A 25,958-nucleotide genomic window follows, 5' to 3' on the forward strand; every position below is an offset into this window, starting at 1 on the left:
CACCTTGGTGATCTTCAAAAAATTCCACACATCTTGCTACCCCCTAAGTCAGTCAAACCACAAACCCAGAAGCAGAACACAGTCATCAGTATGTTTAGAAGCTTCCCAATGATTCCAAAGTGCAGACAGTTTGGGAACCACTGACTTAAATTGATTTTAGTGCTTAATTTCTTGTTTTGCCCATCCATAAAGTGATGAGATTCAATTTAATGGGGTCAGGTCTCTTTCTTGCTCTAAATTACGTGATACCGATATGCAGATTCAGGGCATTTTCACCCACCCCTTCCTCAAACCTTCTTTCTTCCCCAAACTTTTACCCTACAAACATCTTCTTTCATCCAGGCTTAAAATCCTGGAATCTTAGACTCTTCTCCTCACACTACTTCTGCAAATCAAGCAGGCTCTGATGGTCCAAAGCATCCAGGACTTTCATGAAGCCCTCTTCAGTTCTTACCTAGACACTCACTCACTGCTAACCTCACCTTCCAATCCACCCTGCCCTGACAGCCTTTCTGAGTTCAATTCCCACTGCCTACCCAAAGCCCTTCTCAAGTGCCACCTCCCCAATAAGCCTATGTAACAAGCTCAAGTATCTGTGACAACTAATCTGTGAAGTTTCATAGTCCTCATCATTCATATGATACAACTTAGGACTGAATTACATACCAGTATCTATCATGCATTGGTCTTATCTCCCCAAATGAATGTTAAATAAATTAATAAAACAAATACACATTTTATTAATTCCTGGCATATATTAAGCATTCAAACTTTACCTAATAGTAGCAGTGGTGGCATTATTTTTGGAGGTAGTGGAAGCGGCAATGACGTTGGCAGTGGTAGTGCAGTGGCACTAGTACTGGTAGCAGCAGTGGTGGCAGTAATCACAGTGCAATGTGAAGGTCCCAAGTTAGCCAGGCACTTTATATACATCATCTCATTAAACATTAAAACCATCCTGCAGAACAGGTTTTAAGCTCCCCACTTCACAAGTAAAGTTGAGGATTAGGAAGCTTAAGAAACTTACCGAAGAGGGATGGCAGATCTGTCTAATCCTAACTTTTTTTAACCATTACTCAAGTCCTTATAAGCCTCCCAAAGGAGAATTCCAAGTAAGGAAGATAGGCTATAGGTTGTTCAGTTTTTCAGGTTAACTAGTGTCCCCCAGCATTGGCACATAAGCAACAAATGTGTATTATGACATGCTCCAGACATTTATAAACAAAATCTTTGCCCCTTAAAGCTATGTAATATAGTAAATGTATCAATAGACATCACTTTCTATACCAGCAATGAGAGGAGGACTTAGGTTGCTGAGTCACCTATTGCCATCTCCAGATGCCATGATTGACAAGTTCACCTAGAAACTACTTGAGCCATTCAAGATCAAGTAAACGTTATATGTACCAAACTTGTAGAACGTATAATGCAGCCACTGAAAACACCAAGGGTGCTCCAGCAACTCAGATATTCTCCCTATCTCTTGACTTAATTTTTTAAAAGCAAACATTTGACTCTGGATGCTGATGAAGGAATAAATGTGTCAATAATTCAGTAACAAATTTCTGATCAGGTGTTGATTGGCAATCCTGTTCAAGAACATAATTGCTAAGCAGCAAGGATAATTATCAGCATTTGGTGGGAGGGGAAGTGTCAACCTGTTTGAAGAAATAGTGCTGTATAGAAATGCAGATAAAAATGTGTAAGAGAGTGAGGAGAGAAATCACTTCATTTGTGTCCCGGTACTAATCAAAGGTAAGACTCAAGAGTGTATCTTTACTTAAATCCTATGTTGCTAGCAAGTTAAAAAAAAATTTATTTTAAAAGAGATCATTTTTATTATTGTGTAAACATAAAGAAACACATGGAAGAGATAATCCAAAACAGTTAATCCCAAAGCAGTGGCAGATCTAGAAGTTGCTCCTGTTTATTTCAGAAATACATTATCTAATTTGCTTTCCGTGTGCTTTAATTCACTTTCCTGAGTCTGATTTAGGCTAATATTATAATTAGTTTGACTTTCCTGAGCCCTCACCAAGTGCTATGACGAAGCTAATTTAAAAATGTGCTAGTAGAAGATAGCATGAAAACAATTACTATAAATTAGTCACCTTGACTAAGGGAAAATGGCAGACCAAGTGCCTACCCTACTGCCCCAAACTTCTTAAAATGGAAAAAAAAAAGATGTGCTTTAACATAAAAACGAAGTACATATGGGATAAAAGTGAAATGATAGATTCCATAATATCAGAAAATTCTCAGTTCTGACCTGAAAAAAATCTCAAGTAACTGGTGTGAGATGCTGGTTCTTAGTACAGACTTGTTAAACAGTATGTCACTTATTCCAAAGACTGACCCGGGGTGTACAAGGCACCACAAAAGGTAACCTCACCCGATTTCTGACCCAGATTCCTGAAAGCGGAAGAAAGTTTTCCTTTCAGTAACTGAAGTAGTTCACAAATTTGCAATCATGAAACTATTTTTAAAGGATGAGTCATTTCACAGTGTTTTTTTCTACCTAAGATTCCTTAACCAAACTGATAGAGTCACGATTTCTTGAGACTGACTGCATGTCAGTGTATTTATAAATAGCCAAGTGGCCAGTGTTTTGCATTGGTAGCAGAAGCCAGTCATCCTATGTCAAGGATTGCAAGTGAAAACATTTTATTCCACTCCATTTTTCCTTTGGCTTAAGAAAGATTTGAACTGCACATTCAGCTGGCAATATATACAATGATGACGCAAACACATGTGTGAAAACTTGAATCAAGCATCAGGACAGGCAGAGTTGTTAAATGTTCTTTTCCTTTAACCAAATATAACTGTGGTTTGTAGAAAAAGAACAAAGGAAACCTTTCTTTCCCAACCTCTAGGAAAAAAAAATACAGACAACCCCTGCATTGGACTGGTATGTGAATAAAAAGTAACTTCTAAAGTCACTGCTACGTTGGGGTACTGTGTAAGAAATCACTTGTAATAAGAGTATAACTCAGGGTTTGACTCCTTAGTCAATGAACATCTTCAATCGTGTGATGTTAAAAAAGGCACATATGTGTGTGTGAATGCACTATATCTAAAGTAGAAAGGCTCAAATGCAATTATTTATACTGTAAGACAAAAATATACGACCATACAGGATCCTTACCTTTTCAAGTATAGGATTGCCTTGATGAGGATTGATGTTGTGCTGACTTATTTCTCTTTTGTATTTATATTCATAAACTTGGTCAGTGATATTAACCAGCAGAGTTGATGGACTGAAGGTTAGTTTTACACAATCATAGACAGTTCCACTTTCAACATCAGTTGGTGCTGTAGCATATCGTAAAATTAGTCCCATTATGAGGCCTAAAAAAAAAGAATAAATAATGGTACTGGGGGATGGCAAAGTAAAATGTCACTATTGGAAACTTATATAATTTGGAACCTTCAAAAGTGGCAGGAGAAAGTGTTAGGTTATTTCCTGGTTAAGTGTTCACTCTTGCATGGATATCAGTTCAACACAATATAGTGTTAAAACATTTATAGTGAGTACCATTGCTTGAAGACTCAGCATATCTTCCCGTTTTTTTCTTCCTAATGGACCTACCAATTTTGGAGAGAAAAGATACCTCACTCCTCCTATCCATCCAAATACTTCTTTGCTCTGTGATAGACACTGAGTCCTCTCATCAGTTAGGAGATGGAATTCCCCTGGGAGTGCTTCGGGTACACAGATCAGCACAATTTTTTTTTGCTAATATTCCACTCTGGTTCTCACCAATGGAATATTAGCAAAAGTGGAGTGTGTCACTTCCAGGCCACAGCATGGAGGATATAGGTGACCTTTCTTCTCTTCCCATCTATCAGCTGGGTGAGAAGGAATCAAAGGTTGTAAATATAGATGGTGCCAAAGGACTGAAAAGCCTGGGTTCCTAAGTGGAGGAAAATAATCCACCAACAAGCAATCCCTGCATTGGACTGGTATGTGAATAAAAAGTAACTTCTAAAATCACTGCTACGTTGGGGTACTGTGTAAGAAATCACTAGTGACAACCTTACTAACACAATGCATAAAGGCTGAAAGACATAAGAAATCTGGTACATTTAGAAAGTCACTTGTGGTTTAAAGAGAGAATAAATATAGAGAAAGAGACAGAGAATCTAGACCTAGACCACAGGCAGGGCCAGGTCAGAAAGAGGATCCCTCCGTCATGCTGAGAGGTTTTGATTTTTGACTCAGTGGTAAAGTAGAACTATTGAAATGTTTTAGGCGCAGAGTAGAACAATCACTTCTTGTAAGAACTATCACTTTGGCAACAATGTGAGAACTAATCAGAGTGAGAGATGAGAATGCAAACAGATTCCTTTCAAGAATATTTTTATTTTATTATTCCTGCTCCAGTGTTTGACTGACTCCTCTAGAATAGTTAGAAAATTTGTAATCTAATCTCTGGGGCCAAGGGAAATAAGTGACAGACATGTAACCCTCACTGGGTGCTTGCTCTACCACAGCACAGTAGGCAACCTTCCATGCTCAGTGCTGAATGGCGACAATAAAACTAGTCAGGAGCAAGAAGGGAAGACAGGTCATGTACACTCGAAGTGGTTTTAGGGTGCTTGCAGAAGAACATCATTTTTTCAACACACTTTGCCTCAAAAGGATTCAGTTCCTAAAAGTTATTCAGCAAGTACCATGAGTGACACCATTACTGATCTTTCTACTTCTACAAAGAAGCAAAGTACAAGATACTATCTGCATGGGGCCTAAATGGAAAGAACCCATATTAATGTCATTTGAAATTCCCAGTGGGTGGCCCATTTTTTTTTTTTTTTTTTTTACAAAATGCTTTCAATGAAATAACAAGAAATAAACACAGTGTTCACTATTACTTCCCAAGCAGAGAAAGCATGTCTTGGGCATAATAGTGACTGCCTGAGTGCCCAGTGTAGTTAAATTCACACAAGGCATCCAAACCTAAATGTCCTTGCCTGTCCCCCTGCACCAGCTCTAGCCTGATCCTTAGACAAGAAGCGCACTGAAGTGAACGGAGGAAGCTGCTTGCTGCCAGAGGTGAGCAGATGTAATATTCATGAAAATGTGTCTCTCAGGTAGATCTCCCACTCTGAGGAGGGAATTGACCAATGGTCTCAGCTTCTGTGCTCTGAAATCCACACTGAGTGACTTTCACGCCAAGGTCAGGCTCCTAGCCAGTGACTGAACACAGCAGGGATACTAAGGCAGGGAGATGGGGATGCCTCTGAAGGGCAACCATGGCTGAAGGGCCCATTGTTAATCTTGCCAAACTTTTCTTAGAATGACACCAGAGCCTACAGATTTCCTACCCAGCTTTCCTTCCTTTCTTCTCTTCACAGGATTGGGCCTGCATCAAAATCTGACAGTTGCCCTGACATCCGCAGGCTTACTTCCCACATTCTCTCAAAGGAAAGAAAACCTTTTGTACAACGAATCTCTTTCTAGCATCTGCTTCTTGGAGGACCCAAATTAACACACTTGCCAAAAGGCTTCAGCCCTCCAAGGGTTGAGAAGAAACAACATCTTGCCAGATGGTAAGAGCCAGTGGGAAAACCTCAGCCTCCTAGCACATCTGGTTAAAAAACCCATGCTCTCCTTTGTGCACCCTTGCTGCAGTAGTGGCAGCTGGAAAATCCTTATTTGTCAGAGGCTGCTTACCCACAGAGCCTCATAATGCTTTTTATAGCGAAACATTTACTCAGTGTTTTAGCCATATGCTGACACAAATATGGAGTGTTGAATTAATGCATACTGACACAATATTGTGTATGAGTAGGTGACGGATAAAGTAGGACTGATAGTAGAAAGAAACTTGTTAATGAGAGTGGGTTGTTTGTAACCACGCAAAGATACAAGATTAAGAAACCACCAATCATTTGTGCACAGAAGGCAAGAGGAGACTGGCTTATGAATAGCACAAAAGCACCACTCTTGTTGGTAAACCACGAAACCAGTCCCCTCCTCGAGGAGGGAAAATAGAAGCCAGCCTGCGCTAGCAAAGGGATACCCACCCAGTCCGTGTGCAAACAGCTCCGGCCCCAGGTTGAGGTTCCTGCATACACAACACTTCTCTGAGATCTGTCCCCTTGCCAGTTGGCGGCATCTCCTTCTCTAGGAAGAAACTCTAGTCTAGGTGCATCCCCTGCTTCTTCACATCTAGGCATCTGGGCACATAGGGTGACAACTGAGTGTAGCTGCGCTTTAGTGAACCTGACTTCTCTCCACAGCATCCAAGTCCCACAGAAACATGGACAATGGACTTCATTCCTAGAGCACTCACTATCCTAAAAAGTCCCTCTCAAGTCTCACCTGTGGACACCAGAACCCTGATAGAGTCTGTGCTCATTGGGCTCCTTAATCTTTGCATTCTGACAACACTTATTGTTTGAACCACACACTTTAGAGGCCAGTTTTATAAAGACATATTATTCAGTGCTGCTTTACAGATCTTGGCTTTTTCTCCCCAGCTAGACAATGAGATTATTTAGGGCAGAGGCTCTGTGCTATTCTTTACCTCTTTTCCTCTAGAAAAGCCAAACACTTTCAGAATTGTAGCCCAACTTTCTCCAAGTTCACAACTCCCCTGGAGTTAAGAAGAAAAGGATCCTCCGAGTTTACATAGTCAGTTACCAACATTTTAAAGTGTCACAGTAAGGAACATCACACTAAATGCTGTGATGTCCCTGTCTTTGCAGAGCATTCAACATAACTCTCACGGAGCACCTGCATAGCATACAGTTGATAGCATGAGGTTTGTGGGAGAAGAAGGAAGAGAGGAGGCAGAAGGAAGGAAGAAACAGCCTCAGGAATACTCAAACCAAGGAACATTAGAAAGATGAGCCTTATCGTCCTGAACTGGCTCTCATTTCATTATCCACACTGAAAATAAGAGAAAACTCCACCCCCTTGCTCTATTACTCCCTTATTGTGTGTTCACGCCGCAGACACCTAAGGCATTGCTCTAGGACTTGTAGGAGTTATTATAAAGATGAATAAAAGATGATTTTGCCCCTACAATATTAAAATATCTTAACCTACCAGCCCCTTCTCTTCTGCCCAAGCCTACCATCCTAATTTCCAGTAAAAATAAGGTAGAACAAGTATTTACTAAATTTGTTATATGAAGTCAGCATTTCATAACCAATTTCCCTTGCATCTTATCAATGGTCATTTTTCATGATGGGGAAGCATTTTCTTCAAGCGGCTTTTCCTAGAGAAATAAAAGATGGAGAAATACTTTAAAAAAAATCTTCAATAAAGCAGATTTCAGGATGGTTTTTAAAAACACAAAAGTGCTTTAAAGGAGATTTTTATCTCATTGGCTGTGTTCAACACTATAATTGTGTCCAGACACCATCAGAGTTCCCTGCTCCCTGGCACAACTTTGGCCAGATTGCTTTATATTCCATTCCTATAGAAACAGAGCTTCCCCAGAGTTGCACAATGCAGCAAGCACAACTATATACATATGCCTAATTAGACATTTACAAAAGTATATATTTAAGTGCTACATGATGTTGGAAGAATTTAGGAGTCTAAAGCAAATGCAGTTAACCATGAAGATTGCAGGAGAACTGAGTTCTGCACTTGTTTCCCTCTCACTGCAGTGAGTGGCTACCAAGAATAATCTAGATTAACGGGGCATTGCCAGTTCCCTAAGAAGATATAGCCTCAAACTATGTAATGTTATTTAATATTATATTTCAACCTGGTAAGTATATCAGGCCCTGTGTCTATCCCTGTTTACCCCACAAAGTCCTGGTTTATTTGCTGTCCATCCCTCCCCACATAGCCATATGCTCAGGAGAAGTTGAACTCACTCTCAGCTCCGGGGATATTCTCACTCTCCCTGCTGATAACTGGTTCTGGAATGGGTATGTGACCCTGTTGCTGCCAATAAGAAGTGAAGGGAAATTGCTAGGGAGCTTCTTAGAAAGGTTTTCACATCCTGCAAGAGAAACACAGAAGAGAGGACCTCTTTTCTTTTCCGGGATATTAATGGGCCTGGTTAGGACACCAGGCACTGCCATAGCCACTTCACTGCTAGCCTGACATTGAAGTCAGCACTGAGGTTAGTAGAGCAGAGAAAAGGAAAGAATCTGGGTTTTTGATGACAAAAGTAGGTATTGAATCAAATAGCTTTGATGACTATTCTTCTCTGGACTTCCAGTTATGGGAGATAATAAATATCTATATTGCTTAACTCTGTTTCTGTCAGGGTTTCTGTTACTTGAAACTAAATGCATCTTAACAGATAGAAAAGCCATTGGCTTTCGTGTCACAAAGCAATGCGTAAAATTTTAAGGGACCCTAAAGAAAAGACCAACTAACCCCTCTCCCTATATTATTGGAGAAGACTTAATAGAGGATATTCTCAAGGATGTGTAAGAGTTCATCAGGTAGAGAAGAGGGCATGCTTTTCTAGGGAAAAGTATACAGAAATCAAGGAGCCCAGTGTCAATCAGGCACATCAAGCAGTTTGGGATGGGAGCTTAGGGCAGTGCAGGCAAAGGGCCTTGGCACAGCAGAGGACTGGAGAGCATTCAGGAGAAAGAAGTGATTGGCAAGGCGGTCTTGAGGGGGAGCCAAGTGACTTCCTTGTTGGGAGGCAGATTTGATGTGTTTCAGAGCAGAAGAAACAGCATTTGGAGATAATTATTTGAAGATAGAAAAGACAATTGAGGGACAGAGAGGACATGAAGAGCAAGATAACATCATGTTTAGTTTATATTTACATAAGGGACAATTTAGAACATCTGAGTGAAGGGATTTCAAGATGAAAGGAACAAAGGTCAAGGAAGAATGTCTTTACCATCATTAGAACTTTTCACAATGCAAGACTTTAAGGCAGGGAATCTGTGACATTATTATTTCAATCATTCAGATTAAAAAAATATGAACTAGGGATTCAAATGTGAGCATAAAGAAGAAGGAAATAGTCTGAAAAATAATCTAAGGAAACCAAGTCAGTGAACAACATTTAACTATAAGATGATATTCACAAAGATCAGACTTTAACTGCACCTACAAAATGTTTCACTTTTTATTTGATGTTTATCCCTTCCCATTTTATCAAAGTCTCTTTTAGAACATGAATTTAGAGAGATAACATGGTTTGAACTTCAAATATCTAAATGCATTTCCTAATGTTTTCTTTTTTAGCACTTTAGTTTTGCTCTGAGATTAGTCAGGAATGGAACCAAAAGTAAAAACATATAATGTAGTAACAACATATAATGCCTTCTGTTTTCATTGGGGGAGTTTGTTCTTTCTCTGTTCTTTCACCAACCTTTTTTTAGCTTTCTTTTTTTTAATTATTATAAGTTCTGGCATACATGTGCAGAACATGCAGGTTGTTACATAGGTATACATATGCCATGGTGGTTTGCTGCACCCGTCAACCCATCATCTACATTAGGTATTTTTCCTAAAACTATCCCTCCCCTACCCCACCCACCCCCTGACAGACCCCAGTATGCGATGTTCCCCTCCCTGTGTTCATGTGTTCTCATTGTTCAACTCCACTTATGAGTGAGAACATGCAGTGTTTGGTTTTCTGTTCCTGTGTTAGTTTGCTGAGAATGATGGTTTCCAGCTTCATCCTACAAAGGATGTGAACTCATCCTTTTTTATGGCTGCATAGTATTCCATGGTATACATGTGCCCCATTTTCTTTATCCAGTCTATCATTGGTAGGCATTTGGGTTGGTTCCAAGTCTTTGCTATTGTGAATAGTGCCGCAATAAACATATGTGTGCATGTGTCTTTATAGAATGATTTATAATCCTTTGCACATATACCCAATAATGGGATTGCTGGGTCCCACCAAACTTTTAAATTAAAAAAACTAAAGGAAAGTGTTGATGTTGCTAAAAAGTCACAATTTATTGTTTTGTGCTAGCTCACCATCAACTTGCTTTGGTGAAAAGTCCCAGAATGATTTCAGAACAGGCCTGGGGCATGTGCCAGTAAGAGTATTTCATTAAATTCAAAGTGGAAAGTGGTCCATGAAGCTAATTCACCTTGGGGTGCCTTGTTCAAAGTTTCTATCTTCTCACAGGATAGAGTCATCTGAAAACTGCCAGAAAGTCCCAACCATCAGATTCTCCATCAGAGTGGGGTGTCCAATGTTCACAATCCACCCTTGGTTCACAACAAACAACACACACACATCACAAACACACACATGCACACATATACATATGTACACACATGCCCATACAAAGACAGAACACATATACAAGCACATATAAACACACACATACACATATACACAATGTACACACTTCACAAAACTCTGGGATTTCTAACCGTATAATAGATAACTTTTCTTTAGAAACTATCTCAGCCATCAGCTTACATATCACTAACACTCTTCCTTGCAATCATCTCGGGAAGCTGGCAGAAGAGACATAGAAGCAGAAATGTCTAACTGGATGTATAAGGAATAAACAAATGTGGTTTCTTATTTTATAATGTTTATACAACACAGTTTATTTTTTTCTCAGACCAGAGGTGGAGACTTTACAAAGTGTTATAAACAGTATAAAAAGGACTCTGTAATAAAGGGAAACGGTCTTCCAACCCTTCCCCTTTCACCATAGGAGAGTAATGGGATAAGAAAGAAATGAGAAAAAACAGAGAAAATGAAACTAGGAACTGCATTTCAATTTTATTTTCCTAGCAAAGGAGCTTTCAAACTTCAGTGCATCAGAACTTCTGGAAAGCTTGTTAAAACACAGTTTGCTGGGTCCCACCCCAGAGTTTCTGATTCCCTAGATCTGGGCTGAGAACTACGTATTTGCATTTCTAACAAGTTCTCCCATGATGCTGACAGTGCTGGTCAGGAAACACACTGAGAAGCATTGTCCTATAAGACAATAGTTCCTGCCAACATGAGTCCTCACAGTTTTGAAATTCCATCAAAATCCATACCATTGTAGGCTCATGCACACAGCTTTCAGAGTTTGGAAAACCCAGATTCATAGTTAATAGTTCTACCTTCACTCTCTTCCAAAAATTAAATTCAGTTTAACTAACATATGATGAAAGCCTATTTCGCATGATTCATATAAATTTACAGTCCCTTCTCAAACTATTTATAGTATCTGTCACACCCATTATTTCAACCATAGGCATTTAAAACCAGAAAGACCATGAACTTGCAACATGACTATCCTGCAAGCTGTGACAGTGTTTCCAGGTAGGCTTGGAATATTTCAACTCCAGCTACTTAATATGGATATATTTTCATAGTATTGCTCCCATTCTGTTGCCCACAGTGGGCTTTTTGCTACAGACAGTGTAACATTTCTGAGGCTTCAAGGTAGAGGAGAAACTTAACTATTTTTACCCTCAGTCATTCCCTGTCCTGACTTCATGGGACAGTTACATATCAAGAGTGGACTTGGATGAGAGAATGACTGCAGCCAGAATTTGAGAGTGCTTGCTTTCAAAAGAGCGTTTTTGCCAATTATTCTGGGCAGAGCTGGTTAAGTCGTACGTTTTCTGAGTTTCTGTTTCCTTATATGCAAACTAAAGATGATCTTGGCTATTTAGCATGGTTGTTGTGAGAATTAGGGATAATGTAATAGTTACATATCTCAGTCTCCACCTCTCTTCTGTAAACTTCCTAAGGTACCATCATCTGACACAGGGCAGACAGTTAATAAAAAACAGCAATTATTCTAGGACTACATAAGTGATAGAGGTGAAAGGACAGAGGTTATATAGTCCTGAATTTGCAGCACAGCCCTGTTGGTTATCAGCAAGTTACTTTCTGTTTCTCAGAGTTGGTTTCCTCATCTATAACATGAAAATAATAACACGTCCCCCACTCACCCCCCCGACACAAACTCACCCAGGTTTAAGGTAGCAGATGACCACATGAAGCTAAACTGCCAAGGTTTGAGACCCAGCCCTGGCATTTAGTAGATGTGCATCTTGGGGCAAGTTACTTCATAATATTTTAGTACCTCAGTTTTCCTACCTAAAAAATGGTTGTTGTGAGGATTAAATGAGTCAATATATGTAAAGTGCTTATAACAGCATAGTTTATATCAGGAATGCTAATTGTGTTAGCTATTTTTATTTTTGCATATCAACTTTTTGACATAAGAGATGTTTAACAAACATCTGTTTTAGATGTTTAGTAAACAGCAGCTCTCCATATCCCCATTTTGTTAACCATCTAACATTAATTCAATTTAGACTGTATATAATATCTACATAAATAATTTGAATAACAAATCTGTTTTCTTGATGTGCACATTCATTAGCCTTTCAAACACTGAGAGGGGGAATCCTTTTCTTTTTTTTTGATAGAAAAGATTTTCTTTATTAATGACCCCAACCATATTTCTTTAGATACAGGAGTTTGAACTCAAATACTTAGGAGAAAACAAGTTAAGACTGCATTATCCTGTAACTCATTAGCAGTAACATATTGCAAAGCAAACAGCTTGGAAAAGAGGGTGGGAGGAAAGGGAAGTGAGGGAGGGAAGATAAAGAAAAGGAATTAAGTTATCAAGCGGAAATTTTTTTTTTTTTTAATTCTTGGGAACTATGAAGTCCTTGCAAGCACAGCTCGTTTCTGCAGATTACTTTCCAAACATGTACAAAATGGAACCAAAATGGAGAATCCCTTAAGAACCTGAAAAGGTGAAACATTAAAAGCTATGATTATCCAGTAGCAAGTGTTACAGCCTTCAGTTGCCATAGTAGTTTGCAGTAGTTTCATCTATAGTTCTTTGAGATTCAGAATATATAGGTTATTCAGAATATATAGGTTATTTATTCAAAATAGGCTATTTTGTTTTTTTGTTTGTTTGTTTTTGGAGATGGAGTCCTGCTCTGTTGCCTAGGCTGGAGTACAATTGCGTGATCTCGGCTCACTGCAACCTCCGCCTCCTGGGCTCAGGCAATTCTTCCGTCTCAGCCTCCCGAGTAGCTGGGATTACAGGCGCCTGCCACCATGCCTGGATAATTTTTGTATTTTTTAGTAGAAATGGGGTTTCACCATGTTGGTCAAGCTAGTCTCGAACTCCTGACCTTAGGTGATCCAGCCCCTCAGCCTCCCAAAGTGCTAGGATTACAGGCATGAGCTGCTGTGCCCAGCATGGCTATTTTCTTAAAATCAACTTTTAAAAAACATACAGAGTGCAGTATACCTTACATTTTTTCCTTATTTTACCTTTCTCTGGCAAATGTATTAACGCATGGAGAACATTGCACAAATCTCTGAAGTTCCTTAAAAATCAAGTTTTTTTACACCAAAAGGGAGAAGTTTAGTATGCTGGGCTCCTAGCCCTGATTACCTTTCCTGCAGATCTCTTCAAATTAAACCAGAGCTACTCTGGTTTTCATAAAAAAATGCATTGGTAAACTGTGGAATATGCAACCAGTGCTCACTGTTCTGGTAGTTTAACTTGTTCTCCTCACCTTTCTGACAAGAATTCAACAGAATTTACTGAGCACTCATTGCAAAATCAGAGCAGAAGCAGGAAGTACTAACAGTGGCCAAATAACACTAAAATCTTGTGTGAGAGAAAGGATCGGATATCATTATAGGCTGCCATGTTCTGCAAGGAAAGCTTCTGGTTTGGGCTGGAGTGGCTGAAAGATGCCTGATGGTTGAACTCAGTCTCGACCTGAATTTTGAAGGACTTTTGCAGCTAGAAGGGAGATGTGTGATATCTATTCCTTTCTTCCCCATTTTATAGATGAAAAAAATAAGGCCAGATACTATGTCACTTGCCCAAAATAATGTATCTAACTACTGAAAAACAAATCATCAATATTAAGAAACTTAAATCTCCAGGGAGCACGTCAATGTTTTCTCTATAAGACATGCCACAGTGGAATAAGTAGAGCCTTAGAAGGACCTTCAGCTAGCGGGAAGGGGGCGAAGCAGTAGGAAGCATCTCCCATGAGCCTGGCAGTCAGGGAGGCCGGGCTGTCCTGGAGGAGGGCAAAAGGGATCAGGAGGGTGCAGCCACACGTGCCCAACAACGCAATTTAATCCTGAGGAATCTGCAGGGAGTGCTAGGAAGAAATTAAGGCCTGCAGAAGATTTTTCAGAAAATATAATTTTTCAACCTTTGTGATTCACCATGTAATTGTATTTTCTTTAAATCTTGAAAATCATGTTGTTGAGTGAATCAAATTGTTCCTATTAAACTGTTAAGCATATTCCTAAAGAATCAGAAAATGCTTGAATATGATATAGTTTAATGAATTCAAAATGTAAACTTTGTGTCTTGATATTTGTTTTTTGCCCACTAAACAGTGGGCACAATTTTTCCATGAATTCAGGGACTAACTTCTATGGAAAGGCCAGGAAATCAAAGGCAGAATTCTAAGAGATTTAAATTGCTCCGTCCCTAAGCTCAGATCCCAGCCCTCAAATGCACAGCATTATAAATGTCCTGTAAATTATGGCAGCCCCCAGTGATATATAATGGAATTCTTAATGCTATCAGGGAGCAAGGAGCAAATTTCTTTTATGAGCATTGAGCAGGGGATACAGGCCCTAAGTGAGCAGTACTAAGTGCATCAGCTGCTGCCAATCAATATTTTGACCACTAATTGTCATTTATGCTTTCAGTCCAATTTAAATAAATATCACTATGGCTTACATTTTAAACCAGTTATGGATTCTAATCCTTCAATTTTGAAATAAGAACCATTGAATATCATAACAGATTACCCATTATTGTTCCTGATAAAGCAAAAATATTGTTATAAAGCTGCCACTAATGTATACATACTTCCTATGGCCCTTAATAACAAGAAAAAACCTGTATTGTTATATAATGGATTATTTATATTATTTGGAGCATCATTATATCTCTGATTGACACAGAATCTAGCCAAATGCCACACAATTTTTCTCGGTCTCTACAACCCTTCATATAATATTTTAAGGTTAACAACTTCGAAATTATTTCTGACAATAACTATAAAAGAATATTAAACATTCTGCTTGATCACTTTTCTCTGCATTTTTTAAACTGCTCATTTTTCTAAGCCCCTGTTCTGTAGAATTTTTAAATTGAACTCTCAGGTACACTGATAAAAAATAGATGCAACATCTATTGAGTCTTCTAAAGTACATTTGTCACATGTCAAAGGAATACTTGCAGAAAAGCAGATGGTAGAACAGGCTGAAGTATTATAGGAAATTTGATGCTGGGGAAAAACATGTATCATTCTTGATACAGGACAAATGATACATTATACAAATAGCCAGTGAGAGCAAGAGCAGAACTCAGTGCAGTAGGGGAGTTGCTAGCCAAATTCATTGATAAGCATTAGGTGCAGGTCCACTAAGTCAAGCAATATGTTTTGTTACAAGCAAATGTGTCTGTAACAGGGAGATGACTGTTACAGTCTATTCTCAAATGTTCATCTCTTAAAAAATAAGAAATTTTAAAAGTTTAATTTTCTTTATTTCTTTCCTTTTTTTTTTTTTTTTTAGAGACAGGGTCTCATTCTGTCACCTAGGCTCAAGTGAAGGTTAGAGTGAAGTGGCACAATCATAGCTCAAAAAGCTTAGGTTTTAAACATAGTTTTGTTTCTTTTCTTCCCCACTGTTTATCACCATGCTCCCTGCTCTTGCAAAAGTTATGAGTTTAATCCTCTAATGGAAAAAGGGGATTTGTACTGTGTGTGATGCTGAAAATTCACTCTCTTAGACTACCTGGAAAAGAGAATCCAGCTAATCTTGAAAGCTTAACCATATGAGGATGCAATTAGATTCCACAGACACATCCTTTCTCCAGGAAAATTATCACAATAATTTACTTATCTTTAAATAGCATCTCTTAGTAAAGAGATGGAGGTTGAATCCCACCCCAATAGCTAACTAGTTACATGACTTTCATCTCTCTACGTCTTCATTTCTTTGTCTGCAAAATGAGAATGCTTGATTATGATCATTAAGACTCCTTCCCACTCTATGAATTCCAAGTTCATTTATAGCTGTTGGACGACTAATTCATGTGGTACCTCCTCTCCCCAACATTAAAAAGTGTTTACTAGAGTATCCCATCTTGTTCCTCTGGTGTAGTTTCAGAATATTTTATGATATCACTGACAGAAAATTCCTAATAAGCACTTAAGATATAACATTTAGGTAGTCCCTGAAGAAGAAATGTGACAAGTCACGAATGCCACCCATATGGAGTACTTTCAGAGAATATCGGGAGAGCTCTTTCAAGGTGAATGTGAACCTTAGGAAGACATGCGGATGAGTGAAAGCACATGGACCGGCCATGCGTGGCTACTCAGTTTTGGAAAGTCCCTTCACTTCTCTAGGATTCACTTTCTGCCTCTGTAAAATAAAGGGGATAGAGAAGATGATCTCTAAAATTCTCTGACATCCCAACAATTATGATTCCATGCCAAGAAAAAGTTAAACATCACTAAAATATGTTTTCTATTGATTTATATAGTTCAAGATAACTGAAAGATACTCAAATTTTCCGGTAATAGAATACATATATACGCATATCTCCATAATTTTTATAATCTTTTTACATTTCACTCATTCAGAATTTGCTTTCAATAACTTTTATATTTAAAAAAAATCATGAAAGAAGAACAAGAATCAGAGAAGCCAACTTAATTCCACTCATAAAGTTCAAGCCTTATCCGCCTTAAGAACAGCAAGAGAAATGCTACCTCAACAGCAGTGGTCAACGAACTATTATTTTATTATTTCAAGCACAATTTAAAAATATTTCAGAGAGTTTTTCAGGATTAAAGGTGATCTGTAATTTTTCAGGTTCAAAAGTAAGAGTCACTGTATGTATTGTGAATGCAAAGTATGTCTGAATTTTAATAGGTTATCAAAACTTTGACAAAAACAATATCCTCACCATTGAAACTGGTAAGTGAGTCATAGTTCACTCAAATTCAGGGATGTGAAGAAATCTTTCCTTTTAATAAAGGTTGGCAATCCATTAAATCTATGTAGTTTTGCTAAAGCACCTATGTCCCTTTAATATGATACCAAGAATTACATTGTTTCTGGCTTCTCAGATTCCATTCCGTGTCCTTGTGGATTACTTATTAGTCAAGTCAAGGGAAAGATTCTGTTCATGATGGAGACAGGAAAATGACAGGAACCTCGGGCTTCACATCTGATGGCATCACTTCCTTTTTGTTTGGCTATTTCTCTCCCACATGATTGTGATTTTTTTTCCCTCCTAAATGAGAGTATTCTTGTGTGCTTTAAGATCCTCAATACTGGCTAAGAATGGTGGCTCATGCTTGTAACGTCAGCATTTTGGGAGGCCAACGTTGGGGGATCTTTTTAGGCCAGGAGTTGGAGACCAGCCTGGGCAACATAGTGAGACCCTGTCTCCACTAAATTTAAATAAATAAATAAAGCCAAATATTTTCAAAAGACCCTTAATACCAAGGAATTTCACTCTGTTTTCTATATGGATCAGAATATCAGCTTCCTGAAAAGATGTTACACTGCTGAGCCTGAAACTTCTGCTTACAACTCAAATATCTCACAGTGGGATCCCCTGAAGGCATAGGATTTCTTACGTTCTCAAATCATGACTATGCATTGTTAATACCGGGACATCACAGGGTTAGCATATACAATGTGCATTGACCTTGTACCCTGAATCTCAGGCTTATGAAAGGGTTTCAGGATTTCTAAAACGAGGAAAGTCCAAATACAAACGTATGTTATTTGCTATGAATTATAGCAATGCCTTGCCTGTTGCCATTGTGTTCAAACTTCCTATCCATTAACAGGCTGAGATAAGAGCAGTGAAGCAAGCCACTTCATCAGTAACACCAGTTTGTTAATAAAAGCTGGTGTCTTTCATGTTACTTTAAAAGATGAGAGTACAGACTAAATAATCTCTGTCATACTTTATTAAACTCTCTGGAAGGAATAATATGGTAAATTGCCCAGCAAGAGCAATACTTTGGAGGTTAAACAAATAGTTTTTAACACCTTGGCCTCCAATAAAAAAAATGAGATACATAACAAATAACCCTAGCAATGATTAATTATAAGTTAGAACATCTGAAATCAGGCTAAGAAGTAAAAAGTACTGCATAAAGAAACTCTTGTTTATTTACAACATTTTATTATAAGAAAATTAAACATTGCTCATATAAATAAAAAGGACTTGGACATAATATTCACATAAGAGGTGTGGGGTTAGTTTCTGCAACTTTTCTTTTTGAAATTAGTTGATATAAGAGGATTTGCAGCATACATTTTGAAGGGATGTTTTTTCTAGAACTTTGTAATGTTCATTGCTGCAGCCAGTGAGAGAAGGCTGCTCTTTGTGACTGCCAAGCCATCACTTCCCAACATCATTACAAAAACAAACAGCTCGCCCTCGACTCCCCACATGACAATGGACCCGCATCGCATCTGTCAACAGACTTGCATTATGTGCAGCGTGAGAACATGACTATGGCATTTGCTCTAGTGACATGGCAAATTTCGGCAGCTTGTCTGGAAAGAGGTTAGCATTCATTACTCTGCAGCACCTTTCATCAAGCTAATGACATTTCAATCAGCACATTTTCTCCAGTTTCGGTACTTTGCTATGTGAACACAAGTCTCTAATTACGCTCAAGCAACAAGTTTCACATCAGTCTCACAATTTAGGCACTCACCATACACCATTGCTCCTCCAGTTTCATGCAAGAAGCGGAATCGATGATTTTTAAATAACCAGATTGTCAAAATGGTAAGGATGAGCAAAAAATTGAAGACAAGCAGCTCCACCGCTCCCTGATGTTGAAACTGATACTCATCCTTTTCTGACACAGCCCTTGACTGTCTCTCCATTCTCCAGTCTTTTTGGAATTCCTTAGATAAAGACCTGGATAACGGCTCTTTTATCAAGATTTGCCTAAGATGGTCTGACTGCCTGAGAATTTCAGAAGAAACACTGCCAATTTAGTTGCTACTTCACAAGCATTCTGCTCTGGCTTAGTATTCAGATGGCTTCTAGTTACAACTTCCTGTTTCTCTCTTAAAGCAGCCCTGTCTCTTTTCAAACTCCGGAGTGTGTGGTTTCATCATTGACTCGTAATGTCTTTAAATGATTCATCTCATGAGAATACTTTTCATGCTGGATAAATCTGCAAGCAATAATTCTAAGATTTTGAGTCCTGGTCTTATTGTTCCAAACAAGTCTTCTTAAGCGTCATAAATATGAACTGTAGATTAATAATTTTAAAAAGCCATACACTAGCAATGTTTTCTAAGTTTGAAAGCCAATTCCTGACTCAACTTCACCTAACTGCAAGATCTTTCCTCTCTAACCAAAGCCAGTGATGGGGGTTGTATCAATCAGCCTCTGTGCTCTGCATGGGTCAGCATATTAGCTTCCTGAAAAGATATTACACTCCTTAGCCTAAAAGTTCCACCTCATAGCTCAAGTATCTCACAATAGGATTCACTTAAGGCATAGGGTTTCTTATGCTCCCAGATCATAACCATATATTGTTTAAGCAAACCTAAAGTGATTTCACAGGATTTTTTTTTTTTTTGAGAAGCAAGAAAGAATTTAGTATATGACTCTGTTTGGCTTTATGTAATTGACAGTTGCAGAGCAGCATTTAAACTCTAAATAAATAATTTTCCTTTTAACAAGAGAAGAAAATGAAAGCAAAAGACAAAAATAAAATTCCATCCTCATCTCTACAACTGTACTGTTTGGATATGTTGAGACAAAAAAGAAAAGAAACTAAACACATAACTTTGAAAGAAAAACCCACACAGCCATCCTCAGCAATGCCGCATGCATGGATCTCTCTATGGATCTCTCTATATGCCTGGTCTAGGCATCCTGGACCACAGAAATCTGTAGCAGATCACAGTCCCCTCTGTCCTGTGGCAAGACAATGTTGCTCACTGATTCTGCCACCAGAAATGGGAGCTTCGTGTCACAGGATTCTGACCATAAGAGTGATGATTCTTCAGATCATCTTCCATGTGGCAGGTTCTGTCTGACTTCATATTTTTATACTTTAAAATAGTTAAAGATAATATTGTAGGTTCTGCAGGTTTTTTTTTCTTTTTTTTTTCTCTTAGCAAATGTTATGACTTGCTTGCTTTTAACACTTGATCCTATAACACAATTGGATATATCCTGGGATTAAGTGATTTTTTTTTCATTTTACAATATCATTGTAATTTAGGAGTATTAATTAGCTATGACACACATTTTGACAGACTTAATACTCAATTTATACAATGTGATTTCTTATTGAGTAGGCTGAGCCCAAATGCATCCTGAAAAATTTTTTGTCACTTAAAGCTAAAGGTCAAACATGTAATATTATTGAGAGCTAACTACCTCCTCAACAAACAGTTTCACCATGAGATTAAGTCTATGAACCCCTTAATATAAAACTCTGCTGTTTCAGCATCTTTGCTTTGTGCAACTTTTGAAGCTTATTTCCTCTCTGAGTTTAACTTAGCAAAGTGTATTTATGGGTTCTGCAGATGTTCTTCTAACATACTACCCTTTTTGGCAGGCATATCTGTGATGACTAATATTCATACTGTTTTGAAACCTGTCAGCTAATGCTTGCAAGCATTTCATGGAGCTTTGCTAGCAGAGTCTGCCTTTATAATTTTGTAACTCCACAGGTTCAGTCTTGAGTTGTCAGATATACAAGATAACACAAATTCAAAACCTAGGAACTTCCTGTCTTTTTTTTGGTCATCAATGCATTACTTTGGTTTTCTTTTATTACAATTGTTCCATCTGAGTAGAATAAACATTCTCTGGTTGTCTTGTGACATCCAATTTCACTCTCTTACTCCATAAAGCAACTTGACGAAAGATTAAAGACCCACAGAATGTTTTGATTGGCTTATCTATCTTTTTAGAAAAGTTTTAGGTTTGATGTCCACACATATAAATCAGTATGTTTAACATTTAAAAAATTATATGGCTTATTGCAAGAAAAGTTTGTAAGATCTGGCACAGTGGGCCCTTCTCACGTGGCCACAATCTGTTGGGGCTGAGTGGTTGCCTGCTGCATTTGCAACCAGCTTGCCACGAGTCCATTAATCACTCTTCTTTCATTCATCGTCCCTGTGTGGCCCCTGCAGTTGTTTGAATGTATGACCCCTGCTTTATTCCAGGAATGGAGTACATTTACTATTCCATTGTTCATTCCTGATGCTGCTTCACATTGTGGGGAAAAGCATGAAGAAAAGAGAGTTCAGGAAACATCTCCAATTCTTCCACCAAGAAAAATAATTCAATTTCTCCTATTTTGTGTTTTCTTTTTAGAATATCATTTTTTATTCTACTGCACCAATATAAGTGAGAAAATAAAACAGAAACATGTAACAATAGAGAGTCTGCTATGGATCAGAAAATATGCCAAGGAATTTAACTTAGTTTAATTGAATATTCAGAAAATATTCACCCTTCTCTTGGTGAGCAATTTAAGGCTCAGGGAGAGTTGGCAACATACCCAAGGTCACACAGCCAGTAGAGGTTAAATTACATGTGGGGGGTATTGGCCTTTAGATAGCTTTTCAGCCAGGATGAGCAACTCATCATACTTTATCAGGGACTTCCCTGGTTTTACTACTGGAAGTTGTGTGTGTCAGGAAACCCCCTTACTCACAGACAAACCAGATAAGCTGGTCACTCTAACAGCCAAAGTTCCTCCAGTTCTCAAATCCTGTACTGTCAATAATATTTTTCATGAGATTTCTAAAGGAGATATTCACACAAGAAAGAATATAGTTAAAAATACAGTACTGCTTTATGGCCTGGTAACCAGAATCATTAGTCCCAGGTTCTCTGATGAAATTGGGATGGACTCAAAACTTAGGCACAAGGATCAAAGAGGAATTCTTGACTGTCACTGCAAGATGCAACATGCAGGTGTGAAGCGACAATGAGAAAGAACAGGATGGCCCAGTCTGTTGCAGTCAGTGTGCCCTGTCTCAGCTTGCCCATCTAGCCACAATGAAAGAAAGAAAGAATTGAAGAGTAGAACGTCCCAGGCCAGGGTAACTTTGCATGGTGTGGTAATCCCACCCATTAGTGAATGGGACCCAATTGGCTTCACAGAATCTAACCAATCACTTGAGAGCTCCTCATTCTTGTAAGAGGTTATTGAAGATTGTGGGGTCAGAGTATTGAGAAGTGAAATTTGCCTTAGGTAGGGAGAGATACTGAGAAGTCCCCTCTCCACTTCCTGGAGCTCTACAATGTCCAGTCTTAGTTCTATTCAGCCATTAGGGTTAACAGAGAATGCTTAAGACAACACAGGCTCTGAGTTAAAGGAAAATTCTACTGTCTCATTCATGTGGCCTTTCCCTTGCTATTTATCAGTCTCTGAGACCAGCAAAATGGAAGTTTCATATTTTGCCCTATGCCAACCCAAGCTTCTGAAATGGGCCAGGACAGGACTGTAATTAAGTTTGCTTGAAAGCCACACAATGCCCTCATCCAAAAATTTACCCCCTATTCTAGTTTCAAGCTTACCATAGACCTATCTTAGCTGTCCCCACCTGAGAAAAGTCGCATGTTAGCATAAATTGCCCCTAAATTTGAATAATATGAACTCCTCCCATTAGTGTATTTCCATAGAGAAATGAAAGTTCAAAAATTTCACAGGTAATTAAATCCCGTAATAAACACTTGGACAATATTAAGCCCACCCCAAATTCATGGTCCATTGCTTGCTTTCTTTTCTTCAGCCTCTATGAAGTCTGGTCTGTGGGATCCAGGGCCATGATGTGACCCCAACTCCATGTTCTTTCCACTGGTCTTCATTATCGTGGGAAGGTGAGATTAAAAATCACTGAAAACTAGTGAAATCAGAGAATTTGTATCATTTTATTAAAAATGCAAGTGTAGAAATGTGTGTGGCATGAATCGGTGTACTTTCCTTCTTCTACCCCACCCCCATGCATTCCAGCCATGCTCTGAAGAGGGAAAAATGGGTGCAGACCTAACAGTTTTCCTCTGTGAACTGTTATCTCTGTGCTGATTCTTGATACTCAGAAGTCTATCTATTACTCAGTGATGACCAGAATCTTCTTCCACCTGCACTAGAGGGTATTTGGCTGGCTTTTGCCCTGCCAAACACGTACTGATGTTATTTAGACATTTTTTTTTTCATTGAAGAGTCCCAAAGCTGTATAGGGCCAGACTGGGGCAAATCTGACACAATGCCTATGATCCAATCATGTAATCCCTATGTCATCAAAGGGGTGACCGCCTTATAGCTGAAGCCTGGGAAATGAGGAGGGTCCCAGGCTTTGTCCTCAGCTTTCTATCCACAGCACATCATCTCTTTTCATTTGGAAAGGGCACATCTTCAATAGAAATAATAAACTTCAGTCTATAGGTCCCCTCTCCTGTCTTGCACATCATGGAGGGCCCATCATGGGAAAAAAATTCACTCATTGGCTTCTTGTTTTGTTCAGTCTCTACCAGTCCTGCATAAGGCAGAGGTAATGCAGGTTCATCACAGTGGCTGGAGCCTACTCCTAACCCAAGATAAAGACTTCAGGGATAAAAGAAGTAGGAGCTCTGGAGCCAAGGGCAGGGAGGAAAAGATGAAGACATGCTACTACATGCTGCAACTTGTTTTAACACAAAATTTCTGAAATAAGAGCTGGGAAATTTCATTTCTTTGATCTCCCAGTAAGTGTCCACTTGACAAATTTGCATTCTTTTTAGGATATGACTGCTAATGTATGTTTTACAAAATAATAACTCTGACCTCACTAGCTAAAATAGACTTTGTGTTAAATTATAATTTTTTTGTATAAAGTAACAAAGAAAGGCATCAATGCACCCACCTCTCCCTGATCTCTACATTTTTCTCTAAAGAGATAAAGAGACACAGGAGAGAAGACAGAGTTCCAGACAAGGAGAAGTTGAATAAGCTTGGAAATATTTTCTGAAATGAAATATGTCAAAATCAGCAGATTTGGACAGTGTCACCTCTTAGTTTTCCCAAAATCAATTCAAAATCTAGCCTTTGAGGCAGCGTTTGTTAGAGGGTGTCTCCATGTGAGTTCCCTCAAAGCAGACCTTGAGACAAGGATTTGCAGGTAGTTTATTGAGGAGGTGATCCAAGGAATCTCAAGTGAAGAAGTTTGCACAAAGACTAGAAAATACCATTTTTCAAAAATAAAATTTTAATTTGCAACGAAACTTCATTTATTCTTTATTTCATTCAATTTTGTATATGGTCTGTACACTTTGAAACTTTAATAATTTATAACTATGCTCAAAGCATAGTTATATATGCTTTGATAGCACCTAAGATGAATTTTATTTATTCCTGAGCCAACTAAATTACATAATAAATTCTATGACGAACACCTTGGTTCTCTTAGGTAAGAAGGTAAATCACGTCCCGTGGCCAGCAGAGTTAAAACCACATGTCACCTGTGCAGAGAAAATTCAATTTACTTTGAAATACCATTTTCTGATGGTAATACTATATCTAAAGTATAAATTTTAAGTTAAAAGTTTAAAACTACTCTGAGATCCTTTGAAGACTGTGTAACTTGGTGTATCACACACAAACACACACACTATGCCCTACCCTACCACCCAAAGTCTTCCTCCAAATGAATTTTAAATCAACAACAGGTGGTTATGTATTCATTTAAATCCAGACTAACAGGCTTTAAGAGCTGTCATAGAACAACGTGGTTTTATTTCTATAAAAATGTCTTGCATTACTGTGGGGAAAAAAACCCAAATTAACAAAGCAAGATAGAGCATGCAATGACAATTTTTTGGTTACATCATATGTAGCTTCAAGAATGTTTCTTTGTTGGCTAGGCTAAATATGAATTCACTAATAAGGACACTTACACTAACCCGTCAGAAGTTCCAGTATCTAAGTAACTGACTTCCGTTACATGTGGGAAAGAACTGCTTCTCCGAATAGAATCAGAATGTATACATCTCAATTAAAGCTGTAACAGAAACATTGTGTTCTAGCAGCTATTGGACAGGCTCTTCCAGATTCCCAGGTCCTCAACAAAATCACTAAAAAGACGATTAATTATGAATATTTGCTTATCTTTTGAATCCTTGCTAAAAGGGTAAAGTTATTTCAGGGCATTTGGGCTTCAAAATTGAGGGACCATAAATAACTTATGGCTTTTAAATGTTAAATGAATAATCTCTGTTAAAAAAAAAGTCTTCCTAACTTCTTACTTAAGCCATGTCTGTTATAACACTATAATCTGAGAATTGTGGAAATTGGAAAAAGCAGAACCAATTAATTGTCAGCAGTTTAATTACTGGATTCCACCAAAATCTACTCTTAAAACTAGATTTATTTCTCAGTGAAAAACAAAATTGTTCTGTTAGAGATTCAACAGCCAAAACCTCATGCCTCTACCTTTCACCATCATAACCAAAAGAGAATACAAACAAAACAGACAGGTGACAAGAACAGAGTGTACCAAGAATGCAAGGCTTTTGGTGAACTTTGTTTGACAATGTGGCTTAGACCAGATGCTTCCCACATCTCACCTCAAATCTACAGGGAAGTTGAGGACAGCATACTGTGAGACACACTTGCTGGGGTAAAACCTATCTGCACAGTAGAATCCACATCTAAGTACTCAGCCTCTCTAAAGAAGGATTGCCTTTTGCGGAGACAGAAGTCAGAAAGAGAATCTTAGGGGTCCACTCACCACCCCTCAAACTTCTGGGCTCATTTTGACTGATCAGAGAAAGAGATAAAGGGCTCAACCTTCTCTGAACCTGAGCCCAGGAAACTTACTTCTAGTAAGGCGTGGCCCAACTAATGTGGTGCTTGGACCACTCACTGACCATCCCTGTTCCAAGGGATTACGAGTGAGGAAAGCTTTTTTTTTTTTTTTTTTTTTTTTTTTTTTTTTTTTTTTTTTTTTTTTTTTTTTTTTTTTTTTTTTTTTTTT

The 25,958-nt window shown here is 38.4% G+C and overlaps 1 protein-coding gene across 2 annotated transcripts in view; it reads right to left on the bottom strand.

Annotated features, from left to right (window-relative positions):
• Positions 1 to 25,958, bottom strand: part of SLC9A9 (solute carrier family 9 member A9) — a 590,634-nt gene that overhangs the window by 553,760 nt on the left and 10,916 nt on the right. The window contains exons 1-2 of one of the 2 annotated variants that reach the window (XM_017523772.2): positions 18,674 to 19,063; positions 3,146 to 3,348 (exon numbers count right to left, since the gene is read on the bottom strand). In XM_017523772.2, coding sequence (XP_017379261.1) covers positions 3,146 to 3,348; positions 18,674 to 18,848 — 378 coding nt within the window. In that variant the 5' untranslated portion in view covers positions 18,849 to 19,063. Of the gene's footprint in view, positions 1 to 3,145; positions 3,349 to 18,673; positions 19,064 to 25,958 lie in introns of those variants that run through there. The other variant, XM_037736839.1, reaches the window with a different exon arrangement.

This window comes from Cebus imitator, unplaced genomic scaffold (assembly GCF_001604975.1).
Source record: "Cebus imitator isolate Cc_AM_T3 unplaced genomic scaffold, Cebus_imitator-1.0 Scaffold30, whole genome shotgun sequence".
In the NCBI taxonomy this organism is placed as follows: domain Eukaryota; kingdom Metazoa; phylum Chordata; class Mammalia; order Primates; family Cebidae; genus Cebus; species Cebus imitator.